We start from the raw sequence: 21,181 nt of genomic DNA on the forward strand, positions 1-21,181 counted from the left end.
TATAGTAGCTTAGGAACTTTTATGCTGTGCCTTGATTTTTAATGATAAGAGATGTCAGGTACCGTTTAAAACATAAGAGATGAAAAGGGGACAATTCAGCTTTAACTGTAATGCAGTTTTCCTTTAGATTTAGTTACCTGTTCTACTTCTGTGAAGTGGTAAAATTGTGAGAAAATATGAAACAGTTGAAGTTTTAAACTAGAAAGCATTAAGATCCTACCTCAAGACCCCTTCCTCTCACTCTGGAATATCTAAAAAAACCATAAACAGCTTAAGGTGAGAGACTTCAATGACAGTCTAACTCCACTCACAGCAATTAAGTATTCAAGATTTCTACAAATAAGGACTAAACTCTGGGCTGTAATGGTGGATCTAATCTCCTCAAGCATATATAATGCCTATTCTCAATACACAAGACAGGTTGTGGAGTCCAAAGAAATAAATTCAATCAGGACCTTGTTAATCTTATACTCTTGCTTCCAAATTGCACCGTAAAATTAATGGACAAGTCCTGCCTTCTGGATTCTAACACTTGAATGGAGGCTTTATATACAGGTTAAGAATTGTAATTTGTGATACAAGGATAAATTCCATATATATTTTACTTAGAATAAAAAAAATAGCATGTATATAGAGAAAATTAGCTAAATCATTCAGGATGCCAATGTTTTTGAATCCTGATCTAGATTTGGGGGATACAATTTTCCAGGTAGCTCTTTTGCCCCCTTGTTAAGGTGAATGACCAGAGGTTAATTACCTATGTTTAGGAGAGCCAACGTACTAGACTGAGTGTCCATGTGTTACTATGTTGTGCAACACATCTGGACTGTAAAACTGTAGTCAGAGGGGCAAAGTATTCTCTGTATCTGAGGCACAGTAATAAAGATTGATATCAAGCAATCCAGTATGGCTCAAGTAGCAGCCCTGGATCTCTTGTTCTGTTTTGCTTTGTTGCTCATTTGCTTTGGGACTGACACAGTTCTGTCCATTGTCAGAGCGACAGGAATGGCTACAGAAATTGGTATTTTGGCAGTGGGTTTCTGGAGAAGATCGGAGTTTTGCAGTGGTGAGACACGACGCGCTCCAGACCTCTTACTAATAGAAGAAAATGGGCTTCCTCCTGAATTTTCACAGCAGCACCTGGGGGGAGGGAGGCCTGCGCACACCCCACTGAGGGGGTCACCTTTCGCGCTTGGTTGCGCGGCGGGAGCTGGCGGTTGGATCGCCGCGGCTCCCGGTGCTGCGGGCAGCGCGGCGGGCGCGGGACGGCGGAGGTGTGCGGGGAGCCGGGGGGCACCGGGGAAGGTGCCGCGCCCGTGGCCCCGGGGCGGGGCTGCCGTGCGCCGCGCCCCTGCATTGGGTCTGCGTTCATACATAAGTATAACCGGGGTGGGCTCGCCACACTCCTCTACCCCCCGCCCCCAGCCCAGGAAGAGAAGGGGGAGAGAAACAAGACGAGGGGGGGAGAAAAAAAAATCCCGGTGAGGTCATTCCAATGAGAGCGCAGGAGGCGAGCAGACAAGGTCGACTTTCCCGGTGGAGGCGCAGCCCCTAAGGAGCGCGGTGCCGCGCACCCACCGCCGTGCCGGCACCTTGGAGAGCTCCACCGCGCCGGGGCCGCGCTCGGGGCCGCGCTCGGGGCCGCGCTTGGGGCCGGCGCGGCGCTCCCTGCGCGGGGCCCGGCGGTGCCGGGGCCGCCCCGCAGCCCCTCGGCAGCGCCCGCCGGCCGCGGATGCGCCGCTCCGCCCCGGCTGCCGCCGAAGGAAGAAAAGTTTGGGGGCGACTTAGGGCCGCGGGAGCGCCGGAGGAGAAGAAGGATGCGCGGTTTCCCCGGCTGATCGGGAAGGAAGGATGACCAAGGGAGGATGTGCACCAGCAGTCAGATCATCGGGAGCCTCCTGGTGCTCTCCGTGCTGGAGATAGGGTTAGGGGTGTCCAGCGTGGCCGTGGGGGCGGTCAGTTTCAGCCTGGTCCTCACAGAGCATAAACCTCAGCTGGGAGACTCTTCTCCGGTATGGAGCGGGGTGTGTGTACGTTAGCCATTTCACTCTCTCTTTAACTCTTTATGGTGATGGTCAGACCGTGCGAAGGCATCCCCCTTTCCCTTCTCTTCCCTTCCCTTCCTTTCCCTTCCCTTCCCTTCCTCCCGCCGCGTGCATGCTGCGCCGAGAGCCTCGCCGGGTCCATTTCCGATGTGCATGCGGTACGGTCTGCACAGTCGTGGGGCGGGAGGCACGGCGGGGAGAGATGTGTGTGTGTGTTGGGCGGGGGGAGACCCCTTCTTCCTCGCTCCTTTCAGTTTTTCAATCTTGTTGTGCACAATTGAACTTTCCATGAACCCCTTCTCACACCTGGGAAAGCCCGATGCCTCGAGTGGAACACGGGCCATAGCTTACAGTCTTTAAATTGACTGTGAGCTTTGCTTTTTAAAAAGAACAGCCCTATCCCTTATGAGGAGACAAGGAGACTCTTGGAAGGTGTTTTAAATTAATGTCAAGGGTATGTCAGCCGAGTCCCAGGCTTTTGGAGGAAAAAGAGAAAGAGGAAATGGGAAAGAAAAGGAAAGATATGTTCTCATGACCTGGACACCCCGAGCTTCTTGTAAAATGAACCAAAAAAAAAAAAAAAAAAAGAAAAACCAATAATGGGTTAATAGAAGCAGCATGTTCATATCACAGGGCATTTCTCACTTCTCAAAATGTTTCTTTATTTTTCCTGTTTGAGATATGCATGTTTCTAGGAAGAATTTTCCTCCAAATGGTTATTTATATTTATGAAACAAAGAGAAGAAATATTGAATAATCAACCTAAACATGAGTGGGCATTTTTGAAGTCCAAGTCTGGTTTTGGCCAGCTTGGATTTTACAGCAGTATTTGTAAAAGGGTTGTTTTGAGTTAACATGAGAAATGCAAAACACTCTTGATTGTTCACCTGCATAACCTCCTGTAATTTATAGATTCATTCTGACAAAGTACTTCATGTAATGTTTTCACTGTCAATAATTATTAATTATTGACAACAGTCATAAATATTTTTGGCAGTATATAAATATATAAACACAGACATAATTCTGCACTGCAGAACAGGTAGGCGAGAAATGAAAATGAAGATCAGATCAGATAAGACAGTGGCCAACAGGTAATGATATTGTCAAAATCACTTCAAAAAGGGAGGTTTCTGATCATTGCTGATGAACGAAAAAAATTACTTACAAATGTGTGTATCTGAAGATTTAATGACAGAGGGCAATATCCTGGGTTTCACTGAGTCAAAGAGCTTTGATCAGTCAGTCACATCAGTATTTTATGCAGTGATTGTATTATGTGACAATGCTACCATAGCTGATATCATTTCATGACAATGCACATTTCCTGCACAACTGCCTCATTCATTTTTATGCTGTCTGTACTACCAGAATTTGTACTAGCCATAGATTAAAATCTGCATTAGATGTTGGCTCCAAGGACCATATAATCTAAGCGAGACAGATATAGGATAAAAGAGTGTAAGGGAGTATGAAGGAACAACAAAGCACAACTGAGTGGTATAACAGGTGGTTGCATTAACACACCAGCAGTCTGGCTGATTTCAAGCTGTTCATAGGTAGAGTTTTAGAGAGGAATAAGAGAGAGGACAATAAAGTGTTTTTGCAGATGTTTATAGGAAATTATCCTCATGTGTGAGTGCAGAGGCATGGAAGGGAGCCCAAAGGGACTTGTTTGCAAATGTAACAAAGGATGCCCACAACCAGAGCCAGCAGAGGCTGGCATGGCTGGTATGAAGTGCTGGGAACTGAGCAAAAACTACAGGTTGGGTAGGCAGAGAGAGGCCTTATAGAAACTGTAAAGTGGAAGCAAGCAGCTTATGCTTCATGTAGCAGAGGAAATGAGAAATCACAGTAGCATGTAGAGTGGGGTGACATGGTTATGAAGGCTTGCTTACTTTTCCTAGAACTAAAGATCTGTGGTCTAAGTTGTCATCATTATAGCACTCTCTTTGTACTACTCCAGCACTTCAAACTGTCTGTTAGGTTGCATTCTTCTTCCTTAGGGCACTAGCAGCTGAGACAGGAAAAGAAAGGGGCCAGAGATTTACTATTCTCCAGGGATGTTTATGGACATGTGGGTAACTAGATTCAAATTAGAACAACTGGAGAAAGGTTTGTTTGGACAATCCTCAGGATTGTCCTGTTGCAGAAGTGGCACGAGCCACCTTTCTGTTCACTGGATCTTACACTGAGTTCATGTTGCCTGTATTAAAGAATATATCTTCCCTAAAATATATTATTTTCTTCTAATTCACATTCTTGAATCAAGGTTTTCCTTTGAGAAACATACACTAAGGAAAATAAAGGGACATTAAAGGAAAAACTAGTTCTTTGACATGTTAGGATGCAAGACACTTGAGTTAAGTTGAACAGTGTCATGCCTTCTGTTGTAATTTACTTTGAAATACGCAGAAAACCTTTGACCCTGTTCTATCCTTTTATGTGGGTGTAACTCAGCAGAGACCCAAGTTCAGAAGGAAGTCGATGAAGATAGCATCACCATGGAAACCTTAACCTGAATTCCTAAAATTTGGGCATCTTAAAAATCATGCACATTCTGTCTTCTATACTTGCCTCCCTGCAATGCTTTGCATTTGATGAACTTTAGCTTTTTTGTTAAAAGAGTTTTTCTTATTGTTCACTGTCTCCATTCAGACAGATAATTTACTAACATACCTGTCCTTAACCATGTAAATCCCACCCATAGGATTAGAGATACAACTGAAGTTAAGCATGGGCTGAAGTGATCTGATCATTGCATGCCCTGCATTATGTATAAACAAGCCAGTGAAAGCAGAGTAGACTAGAACTAAGAAATTGAAGGTCTAGGCAATGTCTACATCAAAAAATGAGTGGAAATGGAAAAAAAAATTCTAAATTTGTTGTTCTCATTGGAGTTGAACTGGATTAAGATAGTAAGAGTTGTTTAAAATTTAGCCGAAAGAAAACAACTGAAGGTGCGACAGACTTCTCAAATTATCTGGAGCATGTGGAGACAACTATCCAATTTACATCATAGCCTTTACATCATGTCTTTTTTTAAATAGGCCATGGCTGCTAAATTGAAAAAAAAACCACCAAAAAACAGTCCCAAATACCCAAAGGTGCACATGTTGTTGATTTCTGAATTTTCTTTCTATTATGATTTATTGGGATCAAGTATTTCACAGGCTGTAATCAGTGTTTCCCAGATTTCTCTCTTTCTCAGAAATTGAGGTATATTTCTGAAATCCACCATTCTAATTCAGTTGTATGACGTACTATAGAAATGATCCAATCAATGAGAATGCTGAACCAATAACACTAACACAGTAAGAATGACAGCATCCATAGCAAAGGCTTTTGCACAAACAAAAAAAAAATCAGAAGAAAATAATCCAAAAGGTATTCCCAGATATTTTTTAAATGGTCACATACTTTCACATCTATATTTAGAACATAGTGGGTGCATCACTATAGTTAGGAGTAGCGACTAGATATTCACACACGTGTATGGTTCTAATCCTTATTTATTCTGCATTGGTGAATAAATTATTGCTATATATGAGGCTCCCTCACAGAGAGAGAGAGAGGGAGAGAGGGAGAGAGAGAATGAGAGACAAAGGTCACATCTTTAGGCAAATATGGAATCCACCTTTATGTGCAAGAGAGATACCCAATGATTCACTTATGGCTATGCCTCTCAAGAGTAATTGTTCCTTCCCTTATTAAGACAAATACCTAAATATATTTGAGAGATATGCATTTTCTATATGTTGGTCTGGCTGCCTGTCTGTAAATAGAGGCAGAGTTATTGTTTCCATGATTTTTGATTTTAGCATAGTGGAAGTCTGCCTGCCCATTAAAAATCTGCATTTATACTTTGGCTACAGAAATTTGTTCCAAGATGGCACTTGAAATATTTGACTTAAATGACTTTATTTTTTTTATCCAGGATTTGAGGGAAAAGAAAAAGTGTAAGTCTGTATGGAGCTCTCCCAGAGCAAGAACATCATTTTAGACTATTAAATCAATGTTGGTGGCCTAAAATTTTAAAACACTAAATTTTGCATTTAGTTTTTACTGCTGCCAAGTTTCCTTTGGAAAGAACAGTCAAACTATTTTTTTCCCCAAAAAATAACACTAAAAAGACAAAATGCAGATGTGATCCTACTTTATTTTAACATGTGCACTGCATTTTCATCAAACTGACCATATTTCTGTCTGGCTCCCACTCCTGATGAAATGAATCTCAGGACTTTCAAAGAGCTCAGTGGAAGCTGGGAAGAGTTCTGTACCTACAGATAAGGAAGGATGTACCAAGTGTGGGAGCTTCTTGCCTCACATGGAGTCAGGATATTTCACTCCAACTGAAGTATTTCAGTAGGTTTTCCTTATCATTCAGAGACTCTAGAGGCATGAACCAATCTGGAAGATAGTCTATCTAAGGGGACTTGTAGTTCCTAGGTTGGATTTAGAGGATCTGTTGAATATAGGCTGACTTAAACACATGTTTAAATGTTTTGCTAAGAGAAGACTTTAAATCACCTGCAGGGAACAATCTTTAATTTTTTTTTATTTTTTTTTTTTTGAGATGTAAGGAGTCTCAAAAGATAGAAATATTTGATAGAAATATTTGATAGAAAACCAACAAAAAGCATTATTTCTATTTGTTATTCTGACAGGCTGTAAACAAATTAAATAAATATTATTATTTTGTGTTGAGAATTTAAGTGTTTTTGGAGATGAATAGAGGTTTTTTGAATCACTGATAGCAGGTAGACTTTCAGATTCAGAGACACACTTCTAAATTTCCTTGAGTGTTTCCAAAAACCATTTCCCATCTGTGCAGGTCTAGAATCAGATGAATGGAAACACTAATTACAGGGACTGGGATAAAATTTAAACTGCTTGAATATGGCTCGAATCAGTGGAAATTGTAGCAGCACCTGAGCTGATAAGATCCAACAGCACACTGCCAGATCAAGGCATTAGCTCAGTTTAGACATGTTTTAACACTATGTCTTACTTATAACAGAGCCTCCACTCACAGCATGACAGATTTGGTGGAACACAGGGTTGGGTTGTGGCAATGCTGTTGCTGCTGGTTCTATGCCTGGATGACTTTCAACCTACTACCTAGGCTTGCTCTTTTTGCCTGTTGTAATTTTTCTTTAGTTTGATGCCTGTGTTTTCAGGAGTGGATTCTGTGCCCTTTATGCCTCCACTAAGAAAACTTAATTCTTGTTCTGAAATACTGCTTTGAAGAAGAGTTACAATTAGATATACCTCCTCTGTTTAGTTCATCCGTTAGAGATTTCAGTTTTTTCTCATTTGGATGGAGTTGAAACATCATTATTAAATACAGTCATTCTTTCCTTACATTATTAATTTCAAATTCCTGGTTATTCTCCTGGAAGTCACATGTTTATGCAGCTTTAGTATATAACACAGATTGTCTGGTTTACTACCTGACAAGGGTAAATAAAAAAGCTGTTGACTGTGTCTTGATGGTTTAGTCTTCCAAATAGAGGATCATTTGAATAGGTGTGATACACTTTAATTTTCACCGTGTTATATTCCATTTTAGAATAATTTCCCTTCTTCTATCTCATCAGATACATGTGGATGACCCAGAATGACTGAGGACTTTTCATGGAGTATATATAGTGTAGTGGTCTTCTGCATCATGAACAATGACTAGGGATCAAGCAGTCCCTATATTCAACAGGATTTCTCTACTATTTTGTTCAGTCTGTCTGCAGGAAATTTTTCCATGTACAGTTTTCATTTTTTCAAGGGAATTACACTCACCATTGCTTTTGCCTCTTCAAAACAGAAGGCAGAAAGGTTTCTTAGCCCCAATATATAAAATATAGTCCCTTTTATTCTACATGGTGGAAAGCAACAAATCTTTGGCTTCCTGCAAATATAAGTAAAACTGAATCTTTTCTTCAGACTACCAGGAAGAAAAGTACCCATTTTCCAGGAGAACGTGAAAGAGGTCAAGTCTTTTGTTCCAGAAAATATGAAATAGGGATGGATCCAAACCACAGAACTTGAATCTAAATTGAGATTTCAGCCTCCTTACCAAAATTTCTGGGTGTTTGGATCTGAGGTTTTGTTTCAAGCCAGTATTTAATATAAAGTAAATTAAAGCAGGCTCAAAATAAACATTCCCCTTTTCTGGGAGGTCCTTAGGTTTTTATTCCGAAGTTCAACAGACAAAAAGAGAGATTTTCCAATATGCATATTGAACATTAGCAGGCACAGCTGCAGTGGGAATGGCAAAGACTCTACCAATGCTACTGCATCACCTCGCAATCACACAGTGCTATCAGAGTGATTCTGACTGTGATAGTTCCCTGGTGAATCATCACTGAAAGGGGGACTGAGGCACTCACAGTTCACTGAGTCTATGTAGCTTTTATGTTTTTTAGTATCTTTCTTTGGCTTTTTTACCATTCACCCAGTAGTGGTCATGCCCCTGTCTATTATTGGATGATACACTCTCACAGAATCATAGGATCATAGAATAAGGGTTGTAAGGGACATTAAAGATCATGTAGTCCCAACTGTCCCTGCCATGTACAGGAACACCTCCTACTAGACCAGGTTGCTCAAGGCCTTTTACAACCTGGCCTTGAACATTGCCAAGGTTGGGTCATCTACAACCTCTCTGGGCAACCTGTTCCAGTATCTCATCATCCTCACAGTAATGAATTTCTTCTTAATATATAGCCTAAATTTCCCCTCTTACAATTTGTACCCATTACTCCTTGACCTATCACTACAGCTCTGACGAAGAGTCCCTCTCTGGCTTCCCTGACGGCCCCCTTCAGATACTGGAAGGCTGCTATGAGATCTCCACACAACTTTCTCTTCTCCAGGCTGAACAGCCCCAACTTTCTCAGCCTATTTTTGTAGAGGAGGTGCTCTAGTCTTCTTATCAACTTTCTGGCCCTCCTTGGAGGGACTTGCTCCAACAGTTTCAATACATGCCTGCTCTGCTAGTTTTGACACAAAACATCTTATATACATAGGAAATATGAATAAGTCTGCAACCAAAAGTAACCCTAGGATCAATGGGGATTGGTTGTAGTTAGTGATCTATGTAGGTTTTTAAGTGAGCTTTTTTGATATTTTTTAGCATTTTATGGGTTTTTTTCTTATGAATAATAATTAGAATGAAAGTCCAAGAGCGAGACATCTGTTTTTAAACAAGTCTTAGCTGAGGGTCCCTATCTGGCTCCCGGGTTATTTTGTAGGCCTTATTAGTTTAGCTTATCTTTGTTAGTCTTTTTCTCTGAATGAATTGTGAACAATTCGAAAACTGAACATTCTTATCTTCAGTTATCTATTTCTTTTCCACTCCTCATTTACTGTATTTTCAGCATAAGTTTGTTTGCCTAGCCTACCTCAGGTGTGACACGGTTAGAAAATGTAACCACATTTAAAGAGTCCATGAGGTTGGTTGGTAAAAATTGATTGAGGATAATCAATAATCAAGTAGAAAGGAGCAAGTCCTCACAATGACAGTGTTAGTTAGTCATGGGAAAACTGTAGTCCAGAGTAGCTCAACAGTTAGAAACCAAGTTTAATTGGTATGACATATTACCATGAAGATGAAGCCTTTCAGGATAGCCAGGAACAGACAGAGAGTGTCAAGAAAACAGAGCCTCTGGTGACTCTATTCCAGTTGGCAGTATTATAAAATAGAAGATTTGTAATTGAAAGACAAACAGGGACAAACACAGGAAATTCCTTTTCAGTTGATTTATATTCACATCCTTTTTCTGGTACAAAGAGCTAGTGTAGTTTCTCCCATCCAATTTTCATTACTGCTGATCACAATACTGGGACATCAAAAATTTTACAGGAAATGTCTATACCACAAAAAAAAAAAAAAAACAAATCCCAAATCTCTAACTATTCTATCAAAAACCAGAGAACAGAGTCTATCACATAATGTCCTATTGAAATCCTAACCTTTCTAGAGATCTCCACATTGAGAAGCCTGCCTAAAGAAACTCTGTATGAGCAGTGTTCCTGAGCGCTGTGTATTACTAATTCTCTCTCCATAAAGCAGGTTTCCACTGCTCCCAGTGAATCAGCCTTAGAAGAGAGTGGTAAACTTGGCTCATCATTTTCAAAGCTTTGCATGAAGTTTAATTGCCTGACACTGTGGCTCAAATTCATCCATTGGTTTTAGTTGCAAAATGCCTGCTGTCATAAATAAATAACCATACTGGGTTTTGGGCAAGCCTTTTCTCTATGAATGTAATACACTGTCATCTAAAAAATCCTCAACCTAAATAACATTAATCCTTTGATACTGCCCAAGTGTTTTTATTCTGAGGTTTTTAACATATTCAGGCATGTAAGTGCATTCAGTTTCACAATTTGTTTGTCTCATAGTCATATGGATTATAAAACTTAGGCATGGTCATCTCACAATTACATAGAAGAATATGGAAGAAGCAGGAACACCCAACTTCTCTGAGTTAGAATAGAATAATTTCAGTTGGTTCTCTGTTTAGTTCTTCAACTGAGGAACATGTTATTCCTTGTGTATGTGTATAAATACCATAGATATAGAGAAAATACATACAGAGTATACATGACACAATAAAATACTATCATAAAGTAGTAGAATTTTCCAAGTTGTAAGGGACCCATAAAGATCACCAAGTCCAACTCCCTGCTCCCTGTTTCTCCTAGTACTAAACCACATGATTAAGAGCAGCATCCAGAATGCTTGACCTCTGACAGGCTTGGCATCATGGGGAGCCCCTTCCGGTGACCAACCACCCTCTCAGCGAAGAATCTTCCTCTCCTGAAACTTCATTCCATTTCCTAGTGTCCTATCAGTGATTATTAGAGAGAGATCAGAACCTCCCCCTCCAATGACCCCCCCTGAGGAAGGTGCAGACTGTGTGGAGGTCACCCCTCAACCTTCTCTTCTCCAGGCTGAAAAACCAAGTGACCTCAGCTGCTCATTGTAAGTCTTGCCTTTGAGGCCTTTCATCATCTTGGCTGCCCTCCCCTGGACACACTCTAGTAGTCTGATGTCCTTCTTATACTGAGGTAGCCAAACCAGCACACAGTGCTTGAGGTGTGGTTGCACCAGTGCAGAGCAGGGCAGGACAATCCCCTCCCTCGATCAGCTGGCGATTCTTTGTCTGATGGCTCCCCGGACACAGTTGACCTTTTTTGCTGCTGGGGCACTGCTGACTCATATTCAACTTGTCATCAAGCAAGACCCCCAGGTCTCTTTTCATGTGCTGCTTTCCAGTTTCTTGTCCCCCAGTATTTATGTATAACCAGGATTACACTGTCCTAGGTGCAGAATCCGCTCCTGTTAAATTTCATATGGCTGGTGACTGCCAAACTCTCTAGTCTATTCAGATCTCTCTATACGGCCTCTCTATGCTTGACAGAGTCCACAGCATCTCCTAGTTTAGTATCACCAGCAAACATTAGGAGTCGTAGATTAGCTCCATTGTCTCTAATTGGAGCAGAATTAGAGCATTCTTGAAACAATGGGTGACCTACTCTTTCATATTCTTTCAGCTTTGAAGGCAAATTATCAAACTCACAGTTTTTTAAACTAGTTATTGTATTGTACTCTACTGATTGTATTTTCGAGAACTCATTAATTTTTCTATATACAAAAAGTTCCTTTCAATCCTACTCATTCACTACAGAGAATAACTATATTATTAATCCACTTTATCAAATCTGACTGAATAGAATTTAATTACAAAGATGTCTTCAATAAATTTATTTTGAGGTTTCTGCATTAATGCTGAGAAATACAAAACACTATATGTGAAAATCTGAAGCATACCTGTTGAAGGCAATCTGCAATGACAGGACTGGGAGTGCACAGAAAGCCTGAGTGAAAACTTACAAAGCAGATATGATGAGCTGAAATCTCCTCTTCTTATGGGAAAGGTGTAAGGGGAGCATTACTCATTGGTGATTTTTTTGTTTTGTTTTGCTTTTTTTCTATTATTATTCCAGTCAATGGGCTCCTCAACTGAAATAGTGAGGTTGCAAAATTTTAGAGTGTAAATGAGATGTAACTGTAACACATTACATGGATCTTGAATGCCATATAGAAACCGCCTAGGTTTTTGGTGGTTTTTTTTTCATTTCTTATGTAACAGTCAGGTCTGCTCTGTGATTTAATCTTAAATCAAGGTCAATCACAGCCTTTTGCTAGAAATATTGTCTCAGTGCTAAAAGAATGTGGAAAAATCCAGTTTTAAAACTACAAAATTACTTCCCAATAGGGGTGTAGGGTTAGCTTTGCTGAAAATAAGTAGCCTAGATTTCTTAATAAAGGAGTTTATGAGGTATCAAGGAAATCTTTTGACAGTATTACTAACACCTGGAGAAGGCCTTATTGTTTTCACACAACTTCTGTATTTCCTACCATGACTGCTCCCTTGGGCACTATTCACTGTTTCCTTCATTAAACTTTTCTGTTGGAGGAAAAAGAGACTTCAGAGAACATTACTGGTCTTTCACAGAGGTCACTATAAAGCATTAACATCAATTTATATCAGATGGTAGGGAGTGGTTTTGGTTTTGTTAATTAGTTTTTTGCCTAATGCTTGATGCCACAATTAGCAGATCAGTTTTTGTGAGGGAACTACATAAAACAAAGTACAGATACCCTCATGCTATCTCTTGCAAAGTGAGTAGAGTAACCACCCAAAGGTGTACTCATATTTACAGCTGCACCCACAGAGCTGACTGAGTTACATTCTTGCCCAAAGTTCCACTGTTTTGAAGACAACAATCCATGTATGATCCCTCAGTTCAGATGGTAGGATCACAACATTAAGTGCCTAAGCTCTACTTGGAAGAAGATGATTTGGATCACTGACTACTACCTTGCTAAACTTTTCTGAGGAAAAAAAAACAACAGTAGGCAAAAAAAGGCATTTTTTTTGCTTGCAACATTGGGGTTTTTTTCTCAAGTTGTTTGGCCAAGAAGCTTAAAATTTGGATTTCCTTTCTTATGAGTAATCATGCACATTCTCATTCCAATTTCTTATCAGATAAGTATGTTTATGGTTGAGCTATAACTTCCTGAAAATAAGGTTTGTGATAAAAATGCTGACAAGTCTAATAATTTCCTAAACTACTGTTGTGGTTACCACCACAGTAACACAGTGAGATTTAAACTTCATACCTTAAATGATTAAATAATTGTTTGTTGCTTTTTTTTTTTTTGCAGTTCCTGCTTTGCGGCATATGTGGAATATTGTGCGCCAAAAAAAAATCTGGACTTGTTGTAAGTTTTTCCACTGCATCTATAGCACATAAGTATTTGAAAGGCATACTTATCTAACTTGAACTCTTTACTAGCGGCTTTCTGTGTCCAAGTGTTTTTGACAAAAACTTATACAAATTTCAAGTCAGCAATCCAAAAATGCAATCAGCACTTTGGGATACTCAAGCAAAACAAGACAGTTCTGAAATGGCCTATGTAGGTCATGCTATTTAAGCCACACATCCCTATTTATCATTTTCTGGATAAACTTGGATAGGAAACCTTTTGACACAGATGTATATCATGTCAATAAATGTTTCTCAATAACGTCACTGGATTGCATCTTCTCTCCTTCAAAAAATAATACTGGGCTGCCATCTCAATAAGGCTGCTGACCAAGTTTGCTTCTAGATAACATAGCTGTTAACTATTTTAATAAGTTCATTTTTCAATCTGAAATATGTAGAAGCGATGGTAGATGTTTTCTGTCTTTTCTAAGAATCAGAAGTACAGTAATTTTTCTGACTGCAGCAAAATGGTGTTATTACTACACAAGTCACAGCAGAACTTTGTTAAAGACATGATCCTATTGTAAGTGACAATGTCTTACTTAGTTTTCTGTCAGCTTGATTATTCTGCCACATACAGATGGAAGTCACATAAAACCAGCATAAGTGCAAAGGGAATCAAGAGTTCTCTCAGATTGTTTTTTAATATCAATGAGTTATCCTAAACCCTGTTACAATGATAGCCTCATTTCTTAAAACATGCGTACCACATCCAGTTTCTAACAGCTGTCTATTCTGGTGGTCTCATGGAATAGTCACTTGGCAGTGGACTGCAACAGACAGCCTCAATGCCACATTCCTGATGAAATTCCCATTCCAGTTGTGTACAGAAACAGTCTGCAAGGCTCCATAAATTGTTGCTACCACAGTAGATAAGTACATATACAAAGCCATACTGAGAAACATAAAGACCCTTCTAGATCAACATGTGACAGGTCAGCAGTATCAAGGGAAGTGAATGAGACTTACTCTGATTAGTACTGTCTCCATAAGAAGGTCCTTTGCTCTTGAGCCATTTGTGGCTCAAGTACATCCTGAATCAGGATAGCATCTTTGCGATTAAAAGCAGTAGGAGATCTTTAAACATCTCACTAATTGCAGCCTGTTTCACAGCCTTCTAAAATCCCCAGAAACATTTTAATCAAGTTAAAATCAAATAAACCAAATCAACCAACCAACCAATGAAACACGGTCACAAAATTAACCTTCTGTAGAGCAGCATCACAGATTTCCCTGTTGTTTCTCTTGCTTCTTTGACCAGCACATTCACATTGAATACTTCCAAAGTCCCCACAAAAGCTGCAGAAAGCCTCCAATCTGCTGTCTGACTGAATAAATTATAATCGAGCGGGAGACAATCAGATGGCACAAAAAGCAAGAGACTGATTACAAACACGTGAGCCGTTCACTCCTGAGGCGTAGTGAGAAACTGCACAATAGAAAATTACAACACATTCTGTCATGTTACTGTTCTGCATGAAGAGATGCAAATCACATTTGTGTCCTAGCAGTCCTTCCATTGACTAGGTTTTAATATCACCTACTCATTTTACCCAGCTTTATCTTACATGCAACAACAACTTTTTTATACCAGAAAGTAATGTATTCCCTTGGAGCAATGTGGGAGCTGAGGGAGTTAAAAACAAGTGTCTGTGTGGTGTTTTGCAGCCAGTGATGTTATCAAAGAATTGAATTATGGTTAGTTTCATTTTTTATATGCATGAATCCATCTCTGAAAAATGTTACTGTGACATAACTTCTCTTGTCTCTCCTGACAGATGATACTTTTTTCTGCCTGTTGCATCTGTGGACTAATTGGAGGAATCTTAAATTTTCAATTTCTTCGTGCTCTGACAAAGAAGTCATCTGCTCTCTATTCTTTGCATCTTGCCTCCATGTCTCTTGCATGCATTGGAATTGGTGGTTGCACCCTTTCTTCATGGCTCACTTGTCGGCTAGCCAGCTATGAACAAAGGCGAATGTTCTCAGAAAGAGAACATTCATTGCATCACTCCCATGAAATGGCAGAAAAAGTGAGTTGTGTGTCCTCCCTTATTTGTTCTGCTTCTCCTGAAATGTTACTGTATGTGTTAAAGTTTACAATTGGCAAGAGGTGTATTCAGTTTTCTGTTTTATATGAGAAAAAGCTTCTGGGAAATGAAATGCTACCATTCTGTGTAAGCTTTATTATGTTGCATTATATGGAGCTATTTTTAGGTACTGCATATTTTCAGTACATCCATTTCAATGAAGTACATCCATTTTCAACATAATTCCATTATATAGCTATTCAAGGGCTTAGCTGCTAAATATAGCACTTCATAAATAATTTGAAGGCTTATTAATATGGATTATCATGTATTGTACAGTGAAAAAAGCACAGAATGCTTTCTGTAATCACATCATTGCATGCTTCCAGGATTTAATCAATTTCTTCCTCTCCCAAGTCCTCAGCTTAGAAAGTAGGTTGTTTAAACACACAAGCCACAGTTCACAAACTTAGATAACCAAACCTAAGCATCCAAGGGCATATTTAGACACATAAATGAAACTGGACTCATTTGCAGCAGCACCTGAGCATTTGCTTCCTTTCTCTATTAAAAGGAAGCTCACTAAGGTGTATAGGAAGGAACATGTTTAGGTGATGAAACTGAAGCTCTAAAAGCTGAACACACGGGGTAAAAACAATTAATTGAATGGAATTCTTGAAATCAGCTCCTTGACTTTCCAGATATGATTAATATTTAACTCCTTAAATGTTCACTGCTACCCTGTGTTTTACATTTGGACTTATTATCCAATGCCTTTCATTTGTGAAACGAGTAGAAAAGAGAACAAAAGTCAAGTGGACTGCCCACCTAAACCTCCACAGGCAAGTCTGCATTACAGTTAAGTTCAACAGTCTGTATCATATCTACTAAGACCTCTGAATAGCAGAGCAAGGATTAATTCACTCAAACTATAGAATGTTTTCAGATTCCCTGACAAAACACGATATAGCAGTTAATTTTCCATTTAGTAAAAATGACTTGTCACTATTCTTTGGTTTCTTAACTGAGATGAGACTCCAAGTAGAAATAAAGACTGAATTCACCTTAGATGATGTTTGAAACATGTTTTAGAAAGATGATGTTTTAAATGTTTTAAAAAGTTAAATAGTTAAGGTTACAACAGTAACATAAAGCAGGGTAATAAAATCAAGAGAAAAGATACATTTCTCCATCTCATTTTAAAATTAAGTAGAATTCTGATGAGCTATGTAGGCAAGTGTGGTTATGGTCTTGCAGATGGTAGGCTAGCTCTTGACTTTCAAAGAGGCTCTTCTCTCAACAAGGACAAAGATGAGAGAAGAGAAGGAAAGGAAAAAGAAATGGCCTGGGAAGAAAAAACTTTCAAGATGAAGAAACCTGCCAACCCTACCAATTTGGGCTGATGATGACAATGTATAGCAATAGTTCACTGTCTACTTTCCCGGCCTGTTGATCTATTGAGCTTTCTGATGCTTAGCAGCAAGGACTGCCAGCTGTCCACATATCTTGGGTGAACGGCCATGGCACATGTGCAGAGCAACTCTATTTCACACGCTCAGCAGATGTGGGATGTGCCCCACTGATGGTGGACTTCCTGCATGTCTTCTGTAGGATCAAGTATGCATGTGCAGATGGCTTGATCTGGGACTTCCTAGACCTGTGGACTGCCTGCTACTGGCAGGGTTGAGTACATTAGCTCACAGCATGCCCCTAAAAATAATGAAGGCTGCTTAAAACCTTACCTCAAATTAGGCCTGGATCTAGAAAACAGCTTTCAAGTGTTTTATATATAAGACTATTTTGTATATTTATACTGATATACAGTAATATAGACATGTACTGCATGTGCATTTGTTTGTGCTATATTTATTGTATAATTGTTATATTTATATTAGAGATTGAGGGGTATTGAAATAACCGACCTGCCCAGCTGCCCGGTGATTCCCCCGACACCAGAGTTACCTCCAAGGTACGCTGAACACTAGGGAGCTACCATGTTGTTATGTCACTTCAGGAAGGGCCACCTCCAAGAGGAAGTCATAGTTTCAGCTAATCAAAACTGGCTGATGCTGTGATGTCACTCTGAGTCAGGAATGGTGCTTCCAGGTAGTGACATAACTCTACGTGGTGAACGCTGCAATCTGGAAGTAAGTCGAGTATTTAAAATATTCACCCTAGTTATAGGCATCCAAATACTCTTATTTGGATGTAACCACATTGATTCACTCTGCTTCTAATCTGTGTGCTCTTAATTCCTTGAATTTAGCAACTTTTTTAAAAAAATGTATTAATACTTTTTTTTTTTAATAGGACTATTGGGGAAAAGAAATTATTTTCAATAGTTTCTGGAATTATGATGATATTCTAATAGCTGATATCTGCAGAAGATTCAAGTGATAAAGCTGACAAAAGGAAACTAACTCATGAATAGCTTTCTGACAGATCATTGCTATCAAAATATGGCTGACTGTTAATTACGATTAAAGGGATTTGGTATTCTTGGTCCCTTTCCCAGCTGACAGATTTCTTCAGGGTAGATCCAACAAAGGCATTAGGTACCTACAGATAAGCAAAACCTAATGCCTTGTTTCAGAGCAGACAACCCCCAAACTTGGATCCAGAGTCCAGTGTTAGGCATCCCTGTTCCTGTTCAGTATTATGAGGAGAGTAAGGCACCATACAAAAACATCCAACACCATCATCTGCAAATGGAGACCTGGGTGGTGGAAAATACTCAAAATTCACTAAGTTTGCACTCTTTATTTTCTGTGAGGCTTATACTTGATTCAGGAGTATTAATGGGCAAGGCTACGTGGTTTGATGGCCCTAAGCTTACTTTGTTGAGAGGAATAAGACATCCTTTCTTTCAAAAACTGTGCAGGGAACAATTAGGTCTTGTGATCTACTTTAAAATGTAGCTGGTAATACCTGAGACAGGAGGCATCAGTGCTTCCACTTTATGTTAAACTCTTAAGTTCCACTCTCTGCTTCCCAAATATTGTGTATTAAAAGAAGAGAGAGAAAGAGCAAGGCTAGTGATAAAGACAAGGTTGCATAATTTTCTTCTCTTTGCCAAGAATCTCAACTACTAAGCTATAAAGTCAGGTTTTCTTCCTTCCTTTTCTTTCTTTTTCTTTCCTTTTCTTTCTTTCTTTCTTTCTTTCTTTCTTTCTTTCTTTCTTTCTTTCTTTCTTTCTTTCTTTCTTTTTTTCTTTCTTCTTTCCTTCTTTTTTCTTTCTTTCTTTCTCTCTTTCTGCCTTTCTGCCTGCCTGCCTTCTTGCCTTCCTTCCTTCTTTTTTTTCTTCCCTCTGTCTAGGCCAATTAATCTTTCTTCACTTTTTTCATAGAAGCTTCCATGTGAAGGGGGACAAACAAATCCCTATTATTCCACTTTTTCTCCAAGTGTACCTAGGAAGAACAGAGGGATTTAACCTTTCCACACAGAGAAGAGCTTCTGGTCCTCATGCAACTATTTTAGAACTAGTTCCATAGTGGCACCTCCACCTCATCTACCAGAATTTTAAAAATACCCCAAGCAGCACTTTTATGTATGCCCATTCCTCTTGGCATAGTTAGATGTTCTCTGTCATTGGACATAAGCAGCAGATCACTTATTTTTGCATCCAGATTCAATTTGGTATGAAATAGGCCTAGGACTGCTCATAATAGGGCTGTTCTGACCATAAACTCTGTGTGGCTTTGCAGCCTTGAAGGTCAGGGAACTGCTTAATTACTGTAGCCATCCCCATGCTTAGGCAGCTGCTAAGTGGGTATTGTTTGGATTTCAGAGTTAGAAAATCAAACTCCAAAGAAATCTTGCTTTAGGATTCTGACTCATGAACAGGTCAGCTTACTCCGGGATGACTCACCTGCCACTGGAGTAGCAATTGCTGAACTGCTAAAAATTGTAGACCGGCATATTAAGGGAAAACCAAAATCAGGCCCATCCCAAGGGAAAGCAAGGAGTTAAGACCCTTAGATCCTGTTTGGATCCAGAACCTACTTCCCAAATGTCTGTCTCAGCAAGCATTGAATGGCATCTGTTTATGACATGTCAGCACAGAAAAGGGTTTGAATGGAAACAGAGACTTAACTACCATCTTGTTCTTTTGTAGATTAGCACACAATTGATGCAATTTCAAAGGACAACATCAAAAAACTTGCACAGATGCCATCAATGCTGTATATGTGGTCTGAGTGTAACGTCCAACTCAATCACTATCAATGAGTCTATCAGCTTTCAAATGTACTTAATTTATGTAGGAAGAAATCTGATTTCTTTTTTTTTTATAGTGAGATTTATCAAGCCAAATAAAAAATGTGAAGTTTTTCTGAATGTTTGAAATTCAGAATTTGTTCAAATTTTATTACAACCTTAGCTAACTGAATTTTGACAACCATAAAATAATTCTAATTTTAATTAGTGTTTTCTATTCTTGTTCCAGGAAATGACAGACAATCTAAGCAACGGTGGCCCACATCTGATTTATAATGGAAGTGTATATTAAAGAGATTTTTAAAAGTTCCATGGAAAGAAGTGGTTTTAGAATTTTCTTCAGGAAAAAAAAAAAAGACTCCAAGAAATTGAGAAAATGGAACTATCTTAGCTTTTATGGCTCAAATGTCACAACTGCAGACCAGCACATTTGCAATTCCCTTTTAGAACCATGTTCAAAATTTGTCTCCTAAACATTTTGCGGATATACAGTATTTATTCACTTCCTGGCTACTGTCTCTCAGTTTTTTGTCTGAATAACTTTTCAGAATCGTGATAGTATTTGAAATAGACTTCTCAAGATTCTTATTCTCATGAAGACTCAAAAAACAGAAAAAAAAAACCTAAACTGGACCACATTTAGCCAGCTCATAGAAGGCAGAAGAAGAATGGCTCAGGGGAATCTTATTCTCCTCTCCACTTAGCAGCATCTGGTGTGATATGATGGCTTCAGATCACGGCATGGTACAGCAACACATCTGCACAGCCTCCCTCCACACATTTGGGTGCATCCTGCCTCAGTTTTCCTATCCTCAGTAGATCATATCAAAAGAGAGTGCAAATTCTTCTTCCAAAAGGCTCCCATTTCATATACAGAGAGTAAATGAACAGTGTGCTGAAAACGACACCAATGTCTTTGTTTTGAAAGACAGAATGCTCTAAGAATGCCATAACTCAAAACCTCAATAATGCCTTGTTGTAAAGAAATTGTAAATATTTCCAATTTGTGAATGAAGTATATTTCGTAATTTGTTCATAAAAGATGACAAATAAAATGAAAACTAAACCAGAGGCTATAGAGAGATGTTTTGAGGTTTTTTTTCTTTTTAGAAAGATCTTGTAAAGCTGAACTATCATGCCTGCAGTTTTGTACAACATGCTGAAAAGTTCCTAAAAGGATAAAGCAAGCTCAGAAAGGAAAAAAATGAAGGCTGAACAGAGGCATGGTCAAGGTCAGAATATAGTGGCAATTCTTCACACCCACAACAAATTTTGGAGTATATTAACACAGTATGTATGTTAAGAGAGCAGCTTTAACTGATCCCAAACTTTATTGTAGGACCTACTGGCTCATATAGCCACGAAAAATGGAAGATTCAATCTGCAACAGAATATATACAGCATAATATTCTTAGAAAATATTCACATAAAATTACTCATATATTACATAGTGAGTATATGACCATATTGTAAAGCCCAGCACTTCAACATGAGTTTGAGATGTGAGCATTACTGATGACTGCCAACATTTGGCAATTTATACCCATATTCCC

The 21,181-nt window shown here is 39.2% G+C and overlaps 1 protein-coding gene across 5 annotated transcripts; it reads left to right on the plus strand.

The window, feature by feature from the left end:
• The first annotated feature begins 1,387 nt into the window (after positions 1-1,387).
• Positions 1,388-20,704, plus strand: TMEM196 (transmembrane protein 196). Of its 5 annotated transcripts, none has more exons than XM_032709607.1 (5): positions 1,388-2,030; positions 13,279-13,335; positions 15,161-15,415; positions 17,308-17,381; positions 19,858-20,704. In XM_032709607.1, the coding sequence occupies exons 1-5, from the start codon at positions 1,866-1,868 to the stop codon at positions 19,862-19,864; spliced, it is 558 nt and encodes a 185-aa protein (XP_032565498.1). In that variant the 5' UTR covers positions 1,388-1,865; the 3' UTR covers positions 19,865-20,704. The 5 variants fall into 5 exon arrangements, with proteins under 5 accessions (XP_032565498.1, XP_032565505.1, XP_032565512.1 ...); XM_032709614.1 differs by having other exon boundaries at positions 1,388-2,024; XM_032709621.1 differs by having other exon boundaries at positions 1,388-2,012.
• Positions 20,705-21,181: the final 477 nt, after the last annotated feature.

Source organism: Chiroxiphia lanceolata, chromosome 1, assembly GCF_009829145.1.
Source record: "Chiroxiphia lanceolata isolate bChiLan1 chromosome 1, bChiLan1.pri, whole genome shotgun sequence".
NCBI classification, from domain to species: Eukaryota; Metazoa; Chordata; class Aves; order Passeriformes; family Pipridae; genus Chiroxiphia; species Chiroxiphia lanceolata.